This window comes from Triplophysa rosa, linkage group LG11 (genome assembly GCF_024868665.1).
Source record: "Triplophysa rosa linkage group LG11, Trosa_1v2, whole genome shotgun sequence".
NCBI lineage: Eukaryota > Metazoa > Chordata > Actinopteri > Cypriniformes > Nemacheilidae > Triplophysa > Triplophysa rosa.
The window spans coordinates 544,256-568,595 of record NC_079900.1 but is presented as its reverse complement, the minus strand read 5'-3'; the positions used below and the strand labels follow the sequence as shown (position 1 = coordinate 568,595).

Sequence of the window (24,340 nt, the reverse complement as noted above, 5' to 3'; positions counted from 1 at the left end):
GTATGGACGCTCTCCAGTGTGAATTATCATGTGCTCCTCTAGAGTTGATTTCTGTCTGAAACTCTTTCCACACTGAGAACACTCGTACTGTCGCTCTTCAGTGTGAGTTCTCATGTGTCTCTGAAGATGACATTTGTGTTTGAAACTCTTTCCACACTGAGAACAAGTGAAAGGCTCGCCTGCTTCAGTTCTTTGTTTTCTTTTTGGAGAGAAAATCTTGTTCTTCTGCAAACTACTAGAAGACATTTCCAGCTTTACAAGATTCTGAGGTTTCTGACACTGATGTTTCTCCTCAACTTCATTCATGGCTTCACTGAACATCACTGTGTGGTATGATGGAACAGACCTTCCAAAAAAAACAAATAAATTCATTTTCACATTAACAACTTTTAACAAAATATTTGAACAAAACGGATGAATTAGGACAGATAAATATGCAAATTGGGCCGCAGGGTCTGAGTTTTCCGTTTAAGAAGAACTGACTTTCAACTAAACTAAACTAAAATAGACTAAACAGTAGGACAAATTTGGCTACCTTTAGCGAATAACCTCGTCATTATAAATCACATCTACAGATGGCTTGAAGAGGTCTCTAAAGATAGATATAACTGAAAAACATAAGACCATGATTCAATCTAAACCCTAACAGTTAAAATAACATGACATTTTGTTCTGATATTACCTCAAACAATGCCGGGAAAACGTCCGCTTTTGTTAGCCTAGCTAGTAGCTTCTCATTGCTGATATTACCATAAACACCGTGATAGTGCCGCGAACTCTTCCGTTGACTTGATATTGCCGTAATAATCATAATACACGCGCACTCAATATAAGCCAAAATAAGTTGACCACGGTGATGTAAAGCTCATAAGAAAAAAATCCATCCCATCATTTAAACACACTTTCAGTATGATCTCCTCCAACTTAACTGTGTACAGACACAAAACACAAGATCGTGGTTGTTCATTTATGTATTCCCAGACTAAAATGAATGTTTGAGCTGTCTTAACTGTAAATAACATCTTAAAATATGTCAGTGCCACTGTTTCCTCTCAGGATGCACACCAGTAATGTTTTGACTAGGACATTTTTATAAAAGTAACTTATAACTTACATAAATTCCTGTTTTATGTATTTATTTAAAACACAAATTGCCGTTTAAAAACAAAAAATTAACATCTCCAGTGCACTGCAAACAAACAGCTGTGTGTGCAAGGGCCTAAAACTGAGCCTTAAATGTCTTGGACAGGTCACTTATTTAAAGCATTTGAACACTTAAAGCAGAAGCTGATTATACAAGTTTTGCAGTTTATTAAAAGTTTCCTCTGCAATGATTACAGAAGAATTATATAAAGTAAACTATATCTATCAATCAATAAATCCACTATGAGGGGGTCAGTTTTCCATTTAAACTTTCCATTTAATTCAAGTTCTGTTCAATCATGTTTACTAGGTTCCAGTAAGCAGGAATTAAGAAAGAAATACCATAAATACTGCATGCAAAAAACTTCAAATGTTTTAGCCAAGATTTCGTTGGATTATCATGTGGACATGTCTGTAGAGGAGTTGGCTGTGGTCCATGCATGGTCATTCATAAAATGCAAGTCCACAGGTTCCATGTTTCTCAAGTTCAAAATACAGATACAGGCCACATAAAACTATGCCTCATGACGATATAGGGGGTCAGTCCTGGAGGGCCGGTGTCCTGCAGAATTGCGCTTCAATCCTAATCAAACACACCTGAACAAGTTAATCAAGATCTTACTAACTAGGCAGACTTGAAACTCCCAGACAAGTGTGTTGAGCCAAGTTGGAGCTAAACTCTGCAGGACACCGGCCCTCCAGGACCGACTTTGGACACCCCGTCTTATTTAGCGAACTGTGCAAGAAACTGAAAGTTGTTTACAACATTATGATCTACAGTTCAAACTGCATTAGGCGCATCTGAAACATCAGACGAGTTCCATGTTTCCTACTCTCTAAAGGCAGGGATGGATTACTGACCCGGGCCAAGGGGCCAGTGCCCAGGGGCCCTTGACTACCATGAGCCGGATGGGGCCCTGGGCTTCAAGGTTGTGCCATCCAGTTTGGTACAGAGAACCCAACAACAATGAAAACAAATGTTTATCCAAGTTTAATATATGGGTCCCATAGACTATAAGGCCTCTGTGGATACCCTGTAAAATATGAAATGGTCAACAAATCATGGCAACATATGCTTTTAAATTAAATTTATCTTATTAACTAAATTACTGCATATTTAAATTGCATTTTCTTAATCTTTTGCTTGATGATTTGATGTTTACAGACATGTGTCACAGGGGCATTTTATGCTGAGAAATCATTTTTTATTTATGTGATGCATTAAATACGTGTATATTTGACAGTTAATTAAAGACGTGTGCTTCATACGCCTTAATTTGGTCCATTCTTGATTTTTCACTGTGTATCTAATATTAGACTTCTATAAACCCTGTACAGATTATTTTTAGCATAGCGCAGGCATCTGATGCAGAGCGAGAACGGTTTTAATATTCATGATCATCTTAACTTTCACTTTCTATAACTGTGAATGCGCAGCTAAGGAAAGAGCTGAAAAATTGTGGGAAGGGGCCTTTGGAGGTAACTGGCCCCGGGGCCCTTTGAAGTCATAATCCGTCCCTGGAGAAGGGACATTAAAATTTAGAATCAATCCTCCTTTCTCGTGTCATACAATCAAACTCCATCATGCTGATATCTCAAGACCTTGACAAGAAATCTTTCACATTTTAATCTTGCTAGATCTTGTGGAACGAGATCTTGTCACACCCCTAATAGACAACCTTTCATGCCTAAGGAAAGTCATGGGAAAACTATCAGTAAACACTGACAACAAGTTATATGAGTGTTAGTGTAAAATGTATAGCATAATGCAATGCAGGTCGCTTTGGATACAAGCGTCTTCCAAATGCATAAATGTAAATGTGAATGTAAATGTAAATGTAGTGTTTTGTCCGTTGTATCTGTCAAAATAGTATAAAATTACCCTGCTTCAATATATGTAACATCAAATGAGATTTAAGTCGAAAGTAATCTAAATGTAATCCAAAAGTAGTCCGATTACGTTACCAAAAAGTGTCATGTAAGAGATTACATTACTAACTACGAATTTTGTCATGTAATCTGTAATCATAAATAATCTACCCAACTCTGTCAATGGCAAACTCATATATACAAATCAATCAGACACTAAGATTATTTCTGTCGTTACATTAACAGTGAATAAAACTACACACGTAAAACACACATTGTCTCATTGTTTGTTGTTGATTCATGCCGACACACAAATGACATTGTGTGTTTATTTCACCTCCAGCGGTGATGTCAGGTTTCTGAGGGTCACATTCGGTTCGATGGTCTATAGGCAACCGTCTTCCTGTGGCATTTCTCTGCGTCTCCCTGGCAACCAACAACAGCAGTGATGCAGGTTACTATGGGAGAAAAGTTCTCAAAGACTTATTCTGATAAAAAAACATTACTAATAAAGATGAAGTGTGCCATTCACACACCATAATGCTATGCAAATGTTTTTGCTCAATGTTTCTCTTTTGTGGCTCAGGAGTTTTGATGGAGATCTCAATTGTGTTTCATTTAAGTATCAACTTAGCCTCAGATGTTTCTCTTAAAATCGCTTACCCATGAAGAGTGTGGAGGTGTAAATGAATGTAGATTGTAGAGGTCAGATCATCTGGATTTGAGTAAATTTGATGAGAAATGTTTGAGCTCATATTGAGATCTTCAATAAGATTGACTTTTGATCGCAGACGAGACAAATCTGAGCTCAGTTTGACACATTGCTGACATCTCTTCTCAAACTCTAATGACAGACATATTTGTGAGATTTCTGACTCTTTTTGTCTCAGGAGAAACACGCACATGAGACTTACAGTATGCAAAAGTTTCCATTTGCTCTCAGTTTAATCTCATTAATGTCTAGGAGAAATAATTGAGAAAGAGATCTCATCTGTGAGTTTTGTGTTGTGTGTATATAAGTCAGTAAAACAGTGAGTTAAATGTCAATGTTTTTGGAGTGTATGTGTGTGTTTGTACCAGTGTGAGTGTAGATACACCAGAGCGCCCCCATCAGACCCAAACCCATCACAAACCCAATAAACACAACCGTCAGCACTGCACCCGTGTCTGCTTCTGAACACAACCACAGCAAGAACAACATTAATAACACAATATATTATTATTAAACAAAGCCCAGATCATCCACAAAAAAATATGAATGACTAATAACACAGAATAACACAAACCGTTCTGTGAGGGAGTCTGTCTCGACATCTCAGCTGGCTTCTGAGAACGTTTACCTGACACACACACACACACACACAAACAAACACAAACAAACACAAGTTAAACCCGCACAACTGTGTACTTGTTAAACACTGAAGTAATAGGTGTTATGGAATTATGAAAAAAAGCTTCACAAACCAGCAGGAGGAGCCAAAAACTCCACAGGAGATGTGACTAACACAGGCCGAGAGAGATTTCTGTGCTCACACTGAGAGAGAGAGAGAATCTGGTGTTTGTGTAAAAACTAAACAATTTTCATTTGATGCCATCAGCAAGTTTTTAAAGGATAGTTCAACCAAATATTTAGCCATTCAACCACATTTAAGTACAATTATTTGTTTCAGATGAGTCTGAACTCAACTGTGATGCAGGAGTGTGTGTGTTTGTGTACCTGTTGTGATGTGTGTGTGTGTGTGTGTGTGTTTGTGTACCTGTTGTGATGCAGGAGTGTGTGTGTGTGTGTGTGTGTGTTTGTGTACCTGTTGTGATGCAGGAGTGTGTGTGTGTGTGTGTGTGTGTGTGTGTGTGTGTGTGTGTGTGTGTGTGTGTGTGTGTGTGTGTGTGTGTGTACCTGTTGTGATGCAGGTGTGTGTGTGAGAGCAGGTATCCGGGGCCCATGATCACAGTCTCTGTTTGTCGAGGACTCTTCGTGTGTTTGTTCTCCTGACACACACAGACGCACACTGCAGTGCAGAAACTGAATGGAGTTATTAAACACAGGCCTGAGGATGAAACTGAAACGCAGCGTGTGTGTATTTTCTCCTTCACTCTCCCTCGTTTCTCTCGTCCGTCTCCTGCGTTCTTCAGGTCTCCTCACGTCTATAAACCGTCTCACTCTCCAGTGCGACAGCAGACGTCTCTCATTGCTGTCATCGTTCTGTGTTGTGTTGTCTTCATTCCCTGGTTCACGTCTCTCTTCTTCAGCTCGTCCTCTTGTGTGGTGTCTGTGAGGCGTCTGTCTGTCTGTCAGTGTGAGAGACGGGTCGTGTGGGCAGGAGTGTCTGATGATGTACCAGTCGCTATGAGCATGCGGGTCTGATAGAGGCGAAACCCAACACGACTGAAGCTCCACAGCCTCTCCAGCACCAGACACCACTGAGATCTGACAGACAGACAGAATTTACATTGGGTTCAGATGTAAATGGAGATTCAGAGAGAGACAGAGAGACAGAAAGAGATACAGACAGATTGACAGACAGACAGAAAGTGAGACACACACACACACATACAGGCAGACAGATAGACATAGAGCGACAGACAGAAAGAAAAACAAACGGATACAAACCAATATAGACAGACACCCACAAGGGGCACTTGCAGCTGTATGCACTGTGCGTACCATGAGAGGGCGCTAATGAACTCTTACTCTTTTACATAGAACGCATCTTTTCTTCCCACACTTTAATCTGTGCAATTTTACATGTCTAATACATGCATGAGCAACTTATAACACACCAAACACGAATTCGCGTATTGACGCCTTTATGACCCCTTTAAAACAATTCTATGCAACCGGGAGGAGGAGCGTAAGCTTCAAATAGGTAAGCCAAGTTAAACTTTTATTCATCATTTTGTGTGCCATTTCTTAAGTGTTTGTGTGTGTGAGTGCTTAGTGGGTGGGTGTAGTTCTGTGCATGCCCTCAGATAACATCCTGCAGGCGCCCGTGACACACACACACACACACACACACTGCCAGACAGACAGATACAAACAGACAGTTAGACAGAACGGAAGACAGACAGATGATGAGAATAAGAGACAGACAGAGAGGCAGACAAACTGAAAAACAGACAGATAACAGAGAGATGGAAAGACAGACAGGCAGATACAGAAACAGACAGCTGTTAAACTCAGTTGTGTGTTTTTTGTAACTGAAGTCTCAGGATGTTCTTGGTATGAAATCTCTTCAGCTTCAGTAAGTCTCTCTCTCTCTCTCTCTCTCTCTCTCTCTCTCTCTCTTTCAGCAGCTGTTATCATGAGCTGTGACCTCGCTGAGGCGCCGCACAACAAACAGCCGAATCTGACAGATGACGGGAGGATAATAATGACCTGAACGTAGAGACGCTCGTGTGCTGTGAGGACACACGGACCCACAGATCTCCTCTCATACGCCTCAGATACAAACAGCTCCATGAACATCAGCGGCGGCGTGTGCGACCTCTGGAGCTCGGGGCGGTACCGCAGCGCCTCCTCCGGAGTCACATCCACTGGACTCGCAGGACTCGACAGAAGAGCTTCACAGCTGATCTGAGTCAAGAGAAACAAGCATAGAACCCTCAAAACACACAAAAATGAAGGTGAGTTTCAGACGATGGTTCACTTTAGACACATTTTTATGGAGCGATTTTAGTCTCATTAATTATTCACGCCAAGATACAGACAACAAGATCGCGCTCTCCACGATTATGATTGGTTGAATGGTAAGGTTGAATCTGATTGGCTAAAGAGTACAACAACCCACATGGGAGGGGTTACGCTGCCAGGAGAGTCTCAAAAAACACACACACACATCAAAGGCGATTCACACGTGAGTGACGATTTGCACATTCACATAACACGATAAACGTGTGCATTTTAAACTTTCGAAATATTTGCGCACAGTCGTATGTTTGCGAAATGTACTTTATGAGAAAATAGTTTTGTTTTACGCACGTGAATTGCTTTTTGTAAATGTATATTTATACTTTGTGCACGTAAATTAGGTTTTGTTCATGTGAAACTGTTTACGCATGTGTGTATCTTGTTTTACGCGTGAATAATTAATGAGACTAAAATCGCTCCATACATTTTAAGGCAGCACCGCATGTGGCCATCATGGAAAGGCCAACCTCCCAGAATGCACTGCAACTCATCTGTGTACATCATGTGTGTTTTATCCGTGTGACACGTGACAGTTTGTCTATGTAGACAACTGAACGAGGGTTTGAAACACATCCACACTCACCTGAACACCCACTGGATTCATCTCAACAGTCTCGTTGTACATCTCCGATGGTTTCCATAGAAACACCTTAAAGATAAAAGACATCATTGGTTAGATAAGAGGACACACATGACTGTTGTACTGTGAAGCTGTCAGTGGTTCGCACACACACACACACGCACACACACACACACACACACACACACACACACACACACACATGATGATATCCTACAAACTCTGATATTAAAAACAGAAGGTAATATTATCTTACAATAATGATATGTGTGTCTCACCGTGTTTGTGTAACGCACTCTTCCATTCACCCCATCCATCTCTCCCTCAGTGCCACAGGAAATGAGAGGAAAATCTAACAGGAAGTGAGTCCCGTTAAACTCCGCCCTACAGCGGCGGTCACGCAGACTCACGCTCATCACAGACATCGGCTGTGTGTGTGTATGTTCAATACCAAAACAAAGAAAAACATCTCGGTAATATCTCAACATCAAGACTTGCTACAGTATGAATGGATGTGTGTGTGTGTGTGTGTCACCTGTAGCGTGTGTGTATCCACGGTAACAGTAAGAGCCTCATCCTCACACTGACAGCTGACCGCCTCTCTGATTCTCTCTACAGTTACATCATCCTGAAAAAACCTCCAGCTCTCTGAACCACTCACATCAGCACCAGCATCTGTCAACACAACACACACTGTCATCACACACAACTCTACACAACACACATACACATCAGCACCAGCATCTGTCAACACAACACAACTCTACACAGCATCTGTCAGTCACTCCACACATACAGTTGACTCACCTCGTCCGTTTCCTTTTAACTTGATGATAAAGCGATTGGCCAGGTCAGCCTCCGTATATGAGGTCACTTCAGAAAGGTTTTTCTGACTGGCCCATTCTAAGAGGTCAGGGGTGTTGAGGAGGTCAGAGGTCACAGTGCTGCTCATGGTGAGGTCAGGACCTTCAGAGTACAGACTTACACTGCTGGACGACTACAAAAAACAGGGTTTTGAGAAGCACATTAGCTGGAGAAACACATATGATTGAGAGAAGAAGAGGGATCTTTAGTCATCACTGATAGTGAAAAACTGAAACTGGATTATTTCAGAGTCAGACATGACATTTAACCAGAGCCGAGGGGCGGGGCTTCATTGCATTCATAGAGATTTGATTGTGTCTTTCTGACAGATGTTTAGAGGGGAAAATAACATGATGTCTGTCCGCTGAAGAGCAACACCGTTTCAGAGGAGGAGCAAGTCATTACACTTTGATAGAGATTAAAAAGACAAAAACATTTATGTTAATTTCATTTCATAATAACATATGTATTTCAACTAGTACACGTTTAATTTAATACACAATTCCAAATGCTGAGTATAGTCTTACATAGACCCTGATGTGACCTTTGACCTCTGGAGCCACTAAAGCCCAGTTGACTGAAGCAGCACTGCTGAGGATGAGAACAACTCTGTGATGTCCTGAATGAGACACTGGAGGCAGCAGAGAGACAGACACCTTCACCTGCACAGAGCTGACAGAAACACACACAGACAGACGAAGGTTACTTGTGTTTTAAATGTCTCATTGTTCACTCAATCACTCACTCGTTTGATCACTCACTCACTCGCTTACTCATCCACACACTCGATCGCTCGCTCAATCGCTCACTCACTCGCTTACTCATCCACACACTCGATCGCTCGCTCAATCGCTCACTCACTCGCTTACTCACACACTCGATCGCTCGCTCAATCACTCACTCGATCAATCATTTACACACTCCCTCACACACTCGATCGCTCGCTAATTTGATCACGCGCTCACTCATTTACTCACTCACTTGATCGCTTACTCACTCGACTGTTTACTCACTTGATCGCTCACTCGATCGCTCACTCAATCGCTCACTCCCTCGATCACTCACTCGATCGCTCGCTCGCTTACTCAATCACTCGATTGCTCGATCACTCGATTACTCGATCGCTCCTTCGATCACTCACTCACTCGATCACTCTATTGCTCGATCACTCCTTCGATCACTCACTCCCTCGATCGCTCGCTCGCTTACTCGATCACTCGATTGCTCGATCACTCAATCGCGCTCGATCACTCGATTACTCGATCGCTCCTTCGATCACTCACTCACTCGATCACTCTATTGCTCGATCGCTCCTTCGATCACTCACTCGCTCGATCGCTCCTTCGATCACTCACTCACTCGATCACTCGATTGCTTGATCACTCACTCTAACGCTCGAATCACTCCATTAATCCGCTCACTCTATATCGACTCGCTCGATTGATCGCTCGATCACTCAATGGATCTCTCGATCACTCTATTGATCACTCCTTTCACATCACTCGATCACTCACCCTCTTGATCACTCGATCACTCGATCACCCTTCGGATCGCTTAGTCACTCTATCGACTCGTCCGGATCCCTCAATCGATCGCTCAATCTCCTCGATCACTCATTCGATCACTCACTCACTCGATCACTCTCATGACTCAGTCAATCACCCACTCGATCACATCAGTTGCTTGATCGCTCGATCACTCACTCGATCGCTCACTCACTCGATCGCTCACTCGATCACTCACTCACTCGATCGCTCGATCACTCGATCACTCACTCACTCGATCGCTCCCTCGATCACTCACTCACTCGATCACTCGATTGCTTGATCACTCACTCACTCGTTTGCTCGATCGCTCCTTCGATCACTCACTCACTCGATCACTCGATTGCTTGATCACTCACTCAATCGCTCGATCACTCACTCACTTGATCACTCGATCGCTCGATCACTCGATCGATCGCTCGATCACTCAATCGATCTCTCGATCACTCAATCGATCGCTCAATCACTCACTCACTCGATCGCTCCCTCGATCACTCACTCACTCGATCGCTCGATCACTCACTCACTCGACTCACTCACCTCACTCACTCGATCCTCACTCACTCACTCGATCACTATCACTCGATCCTCATGATCACTCACTCACTCAATCAGCCTCGACTCGATCACTCCACTCACTCGTTTGCAGCATCTCATTGTATCACTCACTCACTCACTCGATTGCATATCACCTCGACTCAATGCTCATCACTCACTCACTGATCACTCATGCTCGATACTCACCCTCCGCATCACTCCTCGATCACCTCAATCATTCATCTCGATCCTCTGAATCATCGCCTCACTATCACTCCTCACTTCGATCTGCTCACACTACCGATCACTCGAGCCACTCGACTCCGCCTCGATCACTCACTCACTCGATCACTCGATTCTCCTCACTCGACTCGATCCTCGAATCACTCACTCGACTCATCTCACTCGACGCTCGATCGCTCACTCATATCACTCACTCACTCGATCCGCCGATGCATGATCACTCACCACTCGAATCGCTCCACTCGATCACTCACTCACTCGATCACTCGATTGCTTGATCACTCACTCACTCGTTTGCTCGATCGCTCCTTCGATCACTCACTCACTCGATCACTCGATTGCTTGATCACTCACTCAATCGCTCGATCACTCACTCACTTGATCACTCGATCGCTCGATCACTCGATCGATCGCTCGATCACTCAATCGATCTCTCGATCACTCAATCGATCGCTCAATCACTCACTCACTCGATCGCTCCCTCGATCACTCACTCACTCGATCGCTCGATCACTCACTCACTCGATCACTCGATCCCTCACTCACTCGATCGCTCGATCACTCACTCGATCACTCACTCACTCGATCGCTCACTCGATCACTCACTCACTCGATCGCTCGATCACTCGATCACTCACTCACTCGATCGCTCCCTCGATCACTCACTCACTCGATCACTCGATTGCTTGATCACTCACTCACTCGTTTGCTCGATCGCTCCTTCGATCACTCACTCACTCGATCACTCGATTGCTTGATCACTCACTCAATCGCTCGATCACTCACTCACTTGATCACTCGATCGCTCGATCACTCGATCGATCGCTCGATCACTCAATCGATCTCTCGATCACTCAATCGATCGCTCAATCACTCACTCACTCGATCGCTCCCTCGATCACTCACTCACGCTATCGCTCGATCACTCGATTGTCTCGATCACCTCGCTCCCTGCTCGTTCACTCGCTCAATCGATCGCTCCTTCGAGCACTCACCACTCCACTCGATCACTCACTTGATCACTCACTCAATCGACTCGGATTACCGATCACTCACTCACTTGATCGCTTACTGATCGCTCGATCACTCGATCGATCGCTCGATCACTCAATCGATCTCTCGATCACTCAATCGATCGCTCAATCACTCACTCACTCGATCGCTCCCTCGATCACTCACTCACTCGATCGCTCGATCACTCACTCACTCGATCACTCGATCCCTCACTCACTCGATCGCTCGATCACTCACTCGATCACTCACTCACTCGATCACTCGACTCTGATCACTCACTCACTTCGTTTGACTCCGTTCGCTCCTCGATCACTCACTCACTTGATCGCTCATCTCGATCACTCACTCAATCGCTCGATCACTCACTCACTTGATCACTCGATCGCTCGATCACTCGATCGATCGCTCGATCACTCAATCGATCTCTCGATCACTCAATCGATCGCAAACTCCACTCATGCCCCGATCACTCACTCACTCGATGTCGAACTCACCCTCGCATCGACCCTCACTCACTCGACTCGTCACTCGTCTATCACTCGATCCTCACTCGTCACCATCACTCGATCTCGATACTCGACCTCACTCACTCGATCGCCCCTCGCTCACTCTCACTCTAGCTCACGCTCCTTCGACACCCGCTCATGCCTCATCACCTCACCCGCTGAGCGCTCAATCACTCGCTTCGACCCATTCGCATCACTCACTGCCATGCCTCGTAATTCGATCTCGACTCGACTTCGACACTCACTCACTCGACCTTCCAGATTGCGATCATCCACTCACGTCCGAGTCCTGATCTCAACCTCATCACTCTTCTGTCACCAGCTCATCATTCACTCACATCGTTATGCCCACTAACTGAATCGCCTCCTTTCGCACTCACACTGAGCCCGTCACTCACTCACGATCACTCGATTGCTTATCACTCACGTCAACATCCGCTACCCGGACTCACTACACTTGTAACGATTGCTGTATCATCACCATCATTCCGCGCTATCGAATCACTAGCTTCACTCGATCACTCGATTACTTATCATCGATCTACATCAATCTACTCGTTGACTGTTCAAGCTAACTCACTCTCAGCTCCTCGATCACTCACTCTACTCTAATCACTCGATTCGATCAAACTCACTCACTCAACAGTCTCGACTTACCTTGACGTCACCACACCTCATCACTCATCTGCCGACCTCACTTCATCTCGACCTCACTCTCACTCACTGGCACTTTTCACTCGATCGCTCCTTCACTCACTCGACCTCACTCATCACTCGCTACTCGATCTCCCTCAACTCACTCACTCACTACACCATTCGATTGACCTACTCAGCATTACTCGATTCACTCACTCACTGATCAACTCGCGCGTCACTCCATCTCACAGTCTCACACTCCATCCACTTCATTGCTCCATCACTCGAGTGTCCTTGTACTCATCCTTGCTATTCGCACTCAATCACTCGATCACTCACTCACTCGATCACTCGATTGCTTGATCACTCACTCACTCGTTTGCTCGATCGCTCCTTCGATCACTCACTCACTCGATCACTCGATTGCTTGATCACTCACTCAATCGCTCGATCACTCACTCACTTGATCACTCGATCGCTCGATCACTCGATCGATCGCTCGATCACTCAATCGATCTCTCGATCACTCAATCGATCGCTCAATCACTCACTCACTCGATCGCTCCCTCGATCACTCACTCACTCGATCGCTCGATCACTCACTCACTCGATCACTCGATCCCTCACTCACTCGATCGCTCGATCACTCACTCGATCACTCACTCACTCGATCGCTCACTCGATCACTCACTCACTCGATCGCTCGATCACTCGATCACTCACTCACTCGATCGCTCCCTCGATCACTCACTCACTCAATCACCCGATCACTCACTCCATCACTTACTCGAGCACTCATTTGATCACTCACTCACTCGATCACTCGATTGCTTGATCACTCACTCACTCGTTTGCTCGATCGCTCCTTCGATCACTCACTCACTCGATCACTCGATTGCTTGATCACTCACTCAATCGCTCGATCACTCACTCACTTGATCACTCGATCGCTCGATCACTCGATCGATCGCTCGATCACTCAATCGATCTCTCGATCACTCAATCGATCGCTCAATCACTCACTCACTCGATCGCTCCCTCGATCACTCACTCACTCGATCGCTCGATCACTCACTCACTCGATCACTCGATCCACTCACTCACTCAATCGCTCGATGATCACTCACTCGCACTCGCTCGATTTCGCTCGGTCGATCACTCACTTCACTCGATCGCTCGATCTCTCGATCACTCACTCAATCGCTCAATTCCTCACTCCACTTGATCACTCGATCGCTCGATCACTCGATCGATCGCTCGATCACTCATCGATCTCTTCGCATCACTTGCTTGCTTCATCTCACTCACTCACTCGCTCGATCACTCGAAGCGGATCACTCACTCACTCAATCGCTCGATCACTCACTCACTCGATCACTCGCTCCATCGCTCGATTCACTCGCTTTGATCACTCATCTCGATCACTCCTTCACCTGTTATCGCTGCAATCGATCTCTCTCTTGCGGCATCCTCGCTCCTTCAATCACTCACTCTATTGCTCGATCGCTCCTTCGATCACTCACTCACTCGATCGCTCGATCACTCACTCACTCGATCACTCGATCCCTCACTCACTCGATCGCTCGATCACTCACTCGATCACTCACTCACTCGATCGCTCACTCGATCACTCACTTTCACTACGATCGCTCAATTGACTTGATCACTCCACTCACCATGTCGATCGCTCCCTCGGATCACTCACTCACTCGATCACTCGATTGCTTGATCACTCACTCAATCGCTCGATCACTCACTCACTTGATCACTCGATCGCTCGATCACTCGATCGATCGCTCGATCACTCAATCGATCTCTCGATCACTCAATCGATCGCTCAATCACTCACTCACTCGATCGCTCCCTCGATCACTCACTCACTCGATCGCTCGATCACTCACTCACTCAATCACTCGATCCCTCACTCACTCGATCACACGTTTGCGCGATCGCTCCCTCTCGATCAACTCACTCACTCGGATCGCTCACTCGATCACTCACTCAATCGCTCAATAGCTCACTTCACTCACTACTTGCTCGATCGCTCGTTCGCTCGATCGATCGCTCGATCACTCAATCGATCTCTCGATCACTCAATCGATCGCTCAATCACTCACTCACTCGATCGCTCCCTCGATCACTCACTCACTCGATCGCTCGATCACTCACTCACTCGATCACTCGATCCCTCACTCACTCGATCGCTCGATCACTCACTCGATCACTCACTCACTCGATCGCTCACTCGATCACTCACTCACTCGATCGCTCGATCACTCGATCACTCACTCACTTGATCGCTCCTCTCGATCACTCACTCACTCGTTTGCTCGATCGCTCCTTCGATCACTCACTCACTCGATCACTCGATTGCTTGATCACTCACTCAATCGCTCGATCACTCACTCACTTGATCACTCGATCGCTCGATCACTCGATCGATCGCTCGATCACTCAATCGATCTCTCGATCACTCAATCGATCGCTCAATCACTCACTCACTCGATCGCTCCCTCGATCACTCACTCACTCGATCGCTCGATCACTCACTCACTCGATCACTCGATCCCTCACTCACACGATCGCTCGATCACTTAGCTGCTTGATCACTCGCTCAGCTCTTCACTCGATCGCTCACTCAAATCACTCACTCACTCGATCGACTCGATTGCTTGATCACTCACTCAATCGCTCGATCACTCACTCACTTGATCACTCGATCGCTCGATCACTCGATCGATCGCTCGATCACTCAATCGATCTCTCGATCACTCAATCGATCGCTCAATCACTCACTCACTCGATCGCTCCCTCGATCACTCACTCACTCGATCGCTCGATCACTCACTCACTCGATCACTCGATCCCTCACTCACTCGATCGCTCGATCACTCACTCGATCACTCACTCACTCGATCACTCGATTGCTTGATCACTCACTCACTCGTTTGCTCGATCGCTCCTTCGATCACTCACTCACTCGATCACTCGATTGCTTGATCACTCACTCAATCGCTCGATCACTCACTCACTTGATCACTCGATCGCTCGATCACTCGATCGATCGCTCGATCACTCAATCGATCTCTCGATCACTCAATCGATCGCTCAATCACTCACTCACTCGATCGCTCCCTCGATCACTCACTCACTCGATCGCTCGATCACTCACTCACTCGATCACTCGATCCCTCACTCACTCGATCGCTCGATCACTCACTCGATCACTCACTCACTCGATCGCTCACTCGATCACTCACTCACTCGATCGCTCGATCACTCGATCACTCACTCACTCGATCGCTCCCTCGATCACTCACTCACCCACACAGAGAGGAGCCGGAGGACCACAGTCTGATGATATGAACCTCTGTGTCTGCAGCTTCACTGGATGACGTGCAGCCGTGCACCTCCTGCTCCTGAAACTCAGACGCCTGATAATTCTCAGACATGGAGCGAGGCTGCAGACGACACTCGCTCGGCATGCTGGGATCTGTGGGAGCCAATGAACACATGAATGAAAGGTCTGAGTTAAATCTCATTTAATGGTGTGTGTTTCTCACCCTCTCCCAGACTCAGAGAAACACGGTTGGCGTGTATGATGTGTGTGAGAGAAGAGATGGAGGTGTGCCGCTGAAGAACCCAACGCAGCAGGACTTCAGGACGTCGAGGTAGAAACGGCACCCGCACCACACGCATGGACATGCTCACAGACACCACACTGGAGTTCTGAGACACCTGATGAACACAGATGCGTGATTTATATCTCACATAACTTGAAGCCGCTCTCAGTGTACATGTGAACACACCTGTATCAGCAGATTAATGTTGTGTTGCAGCCCTTCACTTTCTACCACCCAACGCACGGCATTCTGGGAACTCAGCACCAGAATCACCGGCCGGTTTACTGGACGAGAGAGGTTCAACGATCTCAGCAGCACAGTCACCTGACAGGAAACAGAACACCTGAGTCTGATGTGTGCAGACTGACAGGAAGTTCACAAACACAGACTTCCTGTACCTGTGTGTTTGAGGATTTGGCCGCTGAAATCACATGGGTCTCTATAGCTCCGCCCTCCCTGGCAGCACAGCCAATCCCTGCTTCCAAGCGCTGGAGCTGAGCCTGTACCGGATGCAGCGCCCCCACTGGCCACACCGAGCACTGCAGCTCACTGCTGGACACTGACACGCACACAATTTATGAATTAAATAGTCCAACTTGTTTTTAAATTCTAACACATTTATAAATCGTTTTAAATGCAAACTCTAACCATTACATTTAATTTTGCAATTTAATATTATTTTAAACAGAACTGTTAAAATGCTGTGTGTAATGCGATTACATCGTAAGTACCTGCAATAAACTACTTAAAATTGTAAAGTAATTCCAAACTTACAGAAATTAGTTACTTAATTTATTACACCCAAAAATGACATTAGTTTAATGAAAACGTGAGACTGCATAAAAACCCTGTTGGGAATTTTTTTTTATACTTTTGTAATAATAAATCATCCTTCAAGTACCTGCATTTCCAATTCTCGCCAGCAGAAGGCAGAAGAGAGTCCATGGCTTCATCATCCCTGTACCTTCACAACATTAATGGAAAGAAATTACAAACGGTCCAATGGAAAAAAAGTCAAGGCTCGTTTCCCCAGAAAGTGCTGATAACTTCATTTTAATATTTTGACAATCACGTGTTGAAAATTCTCCATCTCATGAACGCATCTCACTTTGACATACTTTGAATATTTGCCAAACATTAAGTTATTTTGTGTAAATATACAGTATTTTTCTTATCTGCATTTTACACAGGATGGTCACATATAAGACACAAACAAACTTCACAAAGACACAACTGATGTAGGCTACATCATTTACAATATAGTTTTTATGCGAAAATGTTTAGACAACATAATACAAAAATCGTTGTATTGCCAACCTCTACTGCTGTTACAGAACAACAAAAATGTACTTTAAAGAAAATCTCTGTCACAGCTCACCTGGCAAGATTTGGACACTCGTGCACCTGCTCACCCGAGACCCTCAGACTCTCATCAGGGGTGATCTGACAGCACGGGATGAGTTCACATCGGTCGATTCGAGTCTTCTGATCGGGCGAGAAGTTCGGGTCAGTTATAGTAGCTGTTGATAGAGGAGGCGGGGTCGCGCTGTGCAGAGACAGGCGCGCGTGCCGGAGGCGGGAGGGGAGCTCGCGCACGCTCCGCTGAGGGAGAAATAAACTGAGATGTGAGCGTCTAAAAACAGGTAAAAACGACAGAAACCCGCATAGTTTCGTGGTAAAGTGGTGTTCTGTTGATATTTGGCACTTTCCACAGCGCCCATGAAGCTTTTATGTAAAGCATTAAAGGATCAAATCCCCATCTGATCTTTACTGGGTACATGTGACTAATTCTAGCGTTTTTACTGAAACGGTACCTCCGTCCTAATTGACCGCATTACATATGATGAAGCAAATCGATTTCTGTATTTAAGATAATTCGTCATAAACTTCAAAATATCACGTCCTATTAACCGGTGTAGTTTTGTTGTTTTTTATTATTAATAACTTCATGGTAATCCATATTAAAATGCCCTCCATCTAAACCCTTTCTTCATTCTTGCTGCTGAACAGAAATCGTAACGTTTTAAAATAAATCACTGTTCATGGTTGTTCAGTTTTTTGGTCATAGTGACATGTTCGGTTGCATTCGTTTCAGAGAAGATCAGGTGGGGTTGGGATGAGGTAAACTTTTGCTAAACAATTTGCTTTTAGCACTGAACAGAATCCCAAAATAATGTCCATATATCTCCATGACAACTGAATCAAAAACCAACCATACCCTCCATTACAAACCTTTAATGTGCACAGCAAACTGTGGTTTGGATCAAAATTTCAAGATTTTAACATATGCACCACTACAGCATACATGCAAAACTACGTAAAACTGCAAAATAACACTGGGAATATAGCCTAACTGAATTACTGTTTTACTTAAAGATTATAACAAAGACAGAAAACAGTGATTTATTAATAATGATTTGTTATCGTACGATTAAATGTCAGTCTTTTATCTCGAGTTCCTTCTGTAAAGTCAACAATGTGGGAATGTAGAGAATCAGTACAGACACCGAGGAGAAAGAAAGCAGACAGACAGACAGATATATCAAGATGAAGAAGGAGTGTAAACATCTATAAAAGAATGGTCACTTATGTGCAAATGAGATAGACATGAGTGTGTTCTTTACCTTGAGAGGCACAGTCAGCTCCGGCCTGAAGATTGAACCACTGCTAAAGAGACACAAACAAACAGATAAAACCTAACAAGCGCCAAACAAACTGATCTGAGGAAAAAATCACAGGCCTGAGTTGAGGTTTTGTACATTTATATGAAATTTACATTACAATATGTTTTTTAAGTTTCATGTTCATTTTCAGCCGTTTATCCCTGTTGCAACCTGAAATGCATTGCTATCACCTCAGGGACCGCTCAGACGTATCACCATTGGCCTGAACAAAGAGTGAAATGCTTAATCTTCAATTAAAGAAGATTATTTTTCTCTTTGAGTGAGTCTGAGTGCAGAGTGAACACATGAATGAAGTCCAGGAGCAGCTGTGATTGAGAGATGTTTTTAACGCAGCCCAATGCTCAGACTGATGATGTTCACTTATGACATGCTTTGAGTCGTCCGGAGCGAGATGATTTGAAACATTCATCTTCTGCAGAGCTGAGCGTCCTCTCTCTATTGGTTCGTCATAAACTACCAGCAAAAGCATCAAGTGGATACAGTAGATGGATGTTGAGATGGCTTGAAACGCTTGCCTGTTTATCTGCTCTCAGGGCGAATGGTCGTCGAAAAGTTGTAGCTCATTCATTAGGACGCATGTTTCAAACTCTATCCATCCAGCAACATTTAAAGTGGTAGAACAGACAAATTTGAGTATTCTTTCTTCATTTGTTCATTCTCGTGTCGTGTCTTCAGAACAGAAAAGAAGATATTTTGAAGAATGTCGATAATCAAACAACACTGAACTCCGACTTCCATTGTATGAACACAAAACCATGAGACATTTCTCAAAATATCTTCTTTTGTGTTCCACGGAAGAAAGACACAGATTTACAAACACTCGAGGGGAATAAATGATGACAGAATCTATCACTTAAAAACTTAGTTTTGTTTTTCCTGTTATGTTCCTGACCGACAGTGTAGAAGATGGGAGCTTGATTTAGGGACGTCATGACCCTGTATTCCTCATCACCATAGATACATCTTCTTCTGAACTCAGGGCAATGATGAGAGATTATGTGAAACAGCTCTCCTTGTGTTTCTGTCATCAGTTTAACCTCGCTGAAAGCGAAACAGGAGCTGATGTCAAGCTGACTTCAGCAGGGTGTTAAATTAAAGACACCATCATGTTGATGTGATGTTTTTCTTTCTCCTACAGTACATACAGCACTCTCATCTACAGGAGAGAAAACAATGTCTCGTTTATGTAGGGACATTACTGCTCTGGATGCAGTTTAATGGGATTGAAATGGTTCATGCATTAAAGGGACACTTCACCCAAAAATGAAAATTCTGTCATCATTTACTCACCTTCCAGTTGTTCCAAATCTGTATAAGTTTCTTTGTTCTTATGAACACAGAGAAAGATATTTGGAAGACTTCTTGAAACCAAACAGATCTTAGACCCCATAGTAGGAAAAAATACTTTATAACTTAAACTTTTCTGTTGAACACGAAAGAAGATATTTTTAAGAATGTAAGAAAAGCAAACAGTTCTGGGGCACTTTTGACTACCATTGTCATTTTTTGTCTACTATTGTAGTCCATTAGGTCCAAGAACTGTTTGGTTACAAGCGGAGTCATTATAATTTTGGTTTTAGTTTTATTAATATTTTAAATGAGCTTTTATTTTTATATTTTTTTGTGTTAATTTTAGTTAAAGTTTTAACAATTTTGTTATATGCTTTTGTCATTTTATAATTTATTGGTTTATTTTTAATGTTGCTATTTAAGATTAATTCATTTTTATTTTAGTTTTTGTTTATTATTATAATTTTACAGCTTTAAACTTACTTCAGTTTATTTTTGAGGCAATATTTCAATTTTACCTCGACTTATGTTTTTCCAAAACAATGTAGGTCAATATTTTATTTTATTTCAATGAACAGGAAAGTTTTCAAAGTTAAAATAACCTTGGTTACAAGCATTCTTCCAAATATCATTGGTATTTAACCAAACAAAGAAATTTCTGTAGGTTTGGAACAACTAGAGAGTGAGTGATTTTTGGGTGAACTATCCCTTTAATGCTCTTCTTAGCACTCAAGATTTAGTCTCAGCGGATTTGACATGTCATTAGTTACCTGCACGGGTACGGTTGCTTGCGTTGATAATTTAGTATTTTAGCATGTTGAATCCAACCTGATGTCACAGAAATGTGTATCTATTTTTACAAGTGTGAATCGAACAAATAGTAGTACGTTTATTAGAAAAAGCCTCACCTCAAAACTTATTGACGCCTAACCGTGTGAAAACAGCAAATAAAACACGCAAAACCATGCATCACACAAATACATATGTAGTTACAAATTGCTGAGATTGTGTTGGTCAAACACCAGTCAAATGGAGACATTCTAACCTGATCTGATCTTAAAGGCGCAATGTGTAGTTTGTAGCGGCATCTAGTGGTGAGGTTGCGAATTGCAACCAATGGCTCACTCTACCACTCCCCCTCCCTTTCGAAGCACAACGGTGGCTGACACAGCACTAATATGTCATCATGTATTCGCTTCTTTTCCGAAGGAGATAACTTATTTATACATCGAGCAGTTCATCTGTTTAGGGCTACTGTAGAAACATGGTGAATTCCATGTAAGGGACCCGTAGATAGAAATAACTCATTCTAAGGTAATAAAAACATTCAAGGCCCTTATACACCTCTGAACACATAGTTACTGTATGTATATTATATTGCATTTCTGTCAACAGATCCTCCAAAAAACTACACACAGGACATTTAATAGAAGAACCACCACTACCACCACCATTCTTCAAAATCTCTCCTTTTGTGTTCCACAGAGGAAAGAAAGAAAGTCATACAGGTTTGACATGACATGAGGATAATGAAATGACGAAAGAATCTTCATATTTGGCAAAACTGTCACTAGGTTGTTTTTACGTTGTTATTTGGTTGTCAGCGAGAAAGTTAGAAGCGTAAGTCAGTTGTGAGATAACACAGATCCCCCAGAACAAACAACAACACCATTCCAGTGAATGAAGGAGTTACATACATGTGAATAAACCCCTTCACACTTTATTTCTGCATTTACAGCTCTCTGATGCCTCTGTGTGGTTACACGTGTGTATTACAGCACTGAATCGTCTCTGGAGACTGTAGATTAAAACAGAAGACGGATGAGAAAGACAGAGACAATTGCTGGGGTCAGTATCATGAAACTGAAGTTCTGGGTAATGTTGAATCCGAGCGGTCCATTGGTAAACACTTAAACAAAGAAACTGTTCGTCAGCATACTCCACAAAGCATCACATTATCTGGATTATTGAATTGAGCCTCTATAGTCCCCGTCATGAAGTCTTTACCCTGAACATCTCCTGTCGCACCTATGGGACGTGGAAGCGTTTATTCCACCTAAAACAGACGTCCATCATCGGCAGCCCTGTTCCTCTGAGACCAACAGCAGAGCCGGGGTCTCTCACGCTTATCAGCTTCAAAGTGAAGAGCGCCTGTGTGTCCTAACAGAGGTCTGAGACGTAGTCGAAGTCTCTGAAGAAATCCTGGTCTTTGCGCGAGAGGCTGCGGCTCTCACGGGGCGGGGTCAGGGCGGGGGCTTCATTGGTGAACTCGGCATCAAAGTTACTGACGTCCTCTTTATCCGTCAAGGCCGGGACGAACGGAGGAGGAACTTTCCCCTGAAGCAGAGCCTCAAAGTCCATGTTCTACAGAAAGAGAAAGAGACGTCACACACACACAGAGAAAACTAGGTGAACACGACAGAGAGAAGTTGTTCATACTCTGAAGAACGGCTGTTTCTTTATATCCTCTGCGTCTCTCTCACTGGAGCCCAGACGTCTCTCAGGATTACGTCTCAGCAGCTAGAAAACAAGAGCAACCTGTCAATCAAGGAACACATTCAATCACAGAGCAGCTGTGGAGAGAGAGGCGGGACCTCACCCGTCTCATGATGCCGATGGCGTCGGTGGAGAGGAATCTTGGGTACCGTACTTCATCGTTGACAATACTGTCAAACACTTCCTCCTCATCATCACCCGGAAACGGTGACTAAACACACAGACACACACGTCATGTGATTCATATGTATCTAGCCGAGGGTTTCTCAAACTTTTTAAAAGAGAGATTCACCCAATCAGAGCGAAGTCTGTAACCGTGGAAACGATGCAAAGCTTTATGAATGATGCAGTCAGATTCTGTGAATCGACTCTACAGTCTACAGTTTATCTATATTATGAATATGTATTTGGTGAGACTTCGTCATGGAGATGTAAAAATGTGGTAATAGTTGCATGTTTCATAGTTTCAACAAATGAAAGTCACTGTCATTGGCCAGATCAGGTGGAAATAATACTGTAACAACTCAACTGTATGAGTTTGTCATTTCTCGGTCGTTTCTTTGCCAAACACTTGTTAGGATTTTGGTGAAATTTTGGTTCACAAAAATCGTGACTTTCCTTAGACAAACAGTAATGACTTGTAACGGATCTTTTTGGAGACATTTGGTCCCCGGAGCACAGGACTTACCCACACCAAACACACACGCTAACGCTTACACACCTCTCCAACTAGCATCTCGTATATGAGCACACCAAAACCCCACCAGTCCACAGCTCTGGTGTAAGACGTGTCCGTCAAAACCTCTGGAGCAAGAAACTCTGGAGTACCACAGAAAGTGCTGGTCCTGTCCCCAAAACCCATTCCTACACACAGAGAGTTGAAGAAAGATCATAACTGATGTCTTTAGAATACTATGTGGGTTTGATCAGTCGGGTTGAAATGTTTTGATGATTGTCACGTGATGTGATGTGTGATGTCTCACCCTCTTTACAGAGACCAAAGTCTGCGATCTTCACATAACCTTCAGTGTCCAGCAGCAGATTGTCAAGCTTCAGATCTCTGACACACACCAGCAGAGACACATCATACACTCATGTGTGCTCAATGTTTTGTATTGTGGCAATGTGTGTGTTTCTTGTTCAGTTTGTGTGTGTGCTTACCTGTACACAATCATATTATCATGAAGAAACTGAAGCCCCAAAACTACACACGCAGCATAAAACCTGCAACACAACACAACACACAATTCAATTCAATTTTATTCGTGTAGCGCTTTCTACACTGTGGCAGCTTTTCGGGAATTTAAGAAAAACAGAAAGAGGTACAGTACAGTACGCGGTGTAATAGAAAGAGCAGGAGCATTCTAATAAAGCAATGTTGATGAACTTCTGAGCTAAAATAATATCAGCAGTCTCCCGGTGAGCAAGCCAACACGACGACAGTGGCAACCAAAACTCCAAAGATGAACAAATGGAGTGAAAACATCAAGAAAAACCAGACTCAGCCGGGAGGATCAGTTCTCCTCTGACACGTTACAGCTGCACCATTTCTGACATTCAACATCTACACTGTGATGTTTTACCACCGGATTGGTTGATTGTTGCGTCATGGGTTATGTGTGT

General features: G+C 43.8%; 2 protein-coding genes across 8 annotated transcripts in view; both read right to left on the bottom strand.

The window, feature by feature from the left end:
- Positions 1 to 185: 185 nt before the first annotated feature.
- On the bottom strand, positions 186 to 20,555 carry engl (endoglin, like). 6 transcript variants are annotated; one of them, XR_008963782.1, is made up of 19 exons: positions 18,872 to 20,555; positions 17,626 to 17,849; positions 17,149 to 17,211; positions 16,646 to 16,806; positions 16,434 to 16,571; positions 16,188 to 16,362; positions 15,949 to 16,117; positions 8,672 to 8,816; positions 8,088 to 8,277; positions 7,816 to 7,955; positions 7,559 to 7,708; positions 7,284 to 7,349; positions 6,389 to 6,586; positions 4,910 to 5,440; positions 4,477 to 4,546; positions 4,299 to 4,352; positions 4,090 to 4,182; positions 683 to 3,470; positions 186 to 346 (listed from the first exon to the last, which is right to left on the bottom strand). XR_008963782.1 is itself a non-coding variant. In XM_057345233.1 (19 exons), exons 3-18 carry the CDS (start codon positions 17,201 to 17,203, stop codon positions 3,379 to 3,381), a joined length of 2,430 nt encoding a protein of 809 aa, XP_057201216.1. In that variant the 5' UTR covers positions 17,204 to 17,211; positions 17,626 to 17,849; positions 18,872 to 20,554; the 3' UTR covers positions 186 to 346; positions 3,350 to 3,378. The 6 variants fall into 6 exon arrangements, 2 of the variants coding, with proteins under 2 accessions (XP_057201216.1, XP_057201218.1); XR_008963781.1 differs by having other exon boundaries at positions 4,090 to 4,185; positions 18,872 to 20,553; XR_008963784.1 differs by having other exon boundaries at positions 683 to 3,438; positions 18,872 to 20,552.
- A 1,366-nt stretch (positions 20,556 to 21,921) lies between these two features.
- Positions 21,922 to 24,340, bottom strand: part of pkn1b (protein kinase N1b) — a 16,287-nt gene continuing 13,868 nt past the window's right edge. For both annotated transcript variants that reach the window (XM_057345229.1, XM_057345228.1), the window contains 6 exons: positions 23,879 to 23,941; positions 23,701 to 23,777; positions 23,439 to 23,581; positions 22,821 to 22,928; positions 22,661 to 22,741; positions 21,922 to 22,585 (listed from right to left, as the gene is read on the bottom strand). In XM_057345229.1, the coding sequence (XP_057201212.1) occupies positions 22,382 to 22,585; positions 22,661 to 22,741; positions 22,821 to 22,928; positions 23,439 to 23,581; positions 23,701 to 23,777; positions 23,879 to 23,941 (676 nt within the window). In that variant the 3' untranslated portion in view covers positions 21,922 to 22,381. The remainder of the gene's footprint in view (positions 22,586 to 22,660; positions 22,742 to 22,820; positions 22,929 to 23,438; positions 23,582 to 23,700; positions 23,778 to 23,878; positions 23,942 to 24,340) is intronic.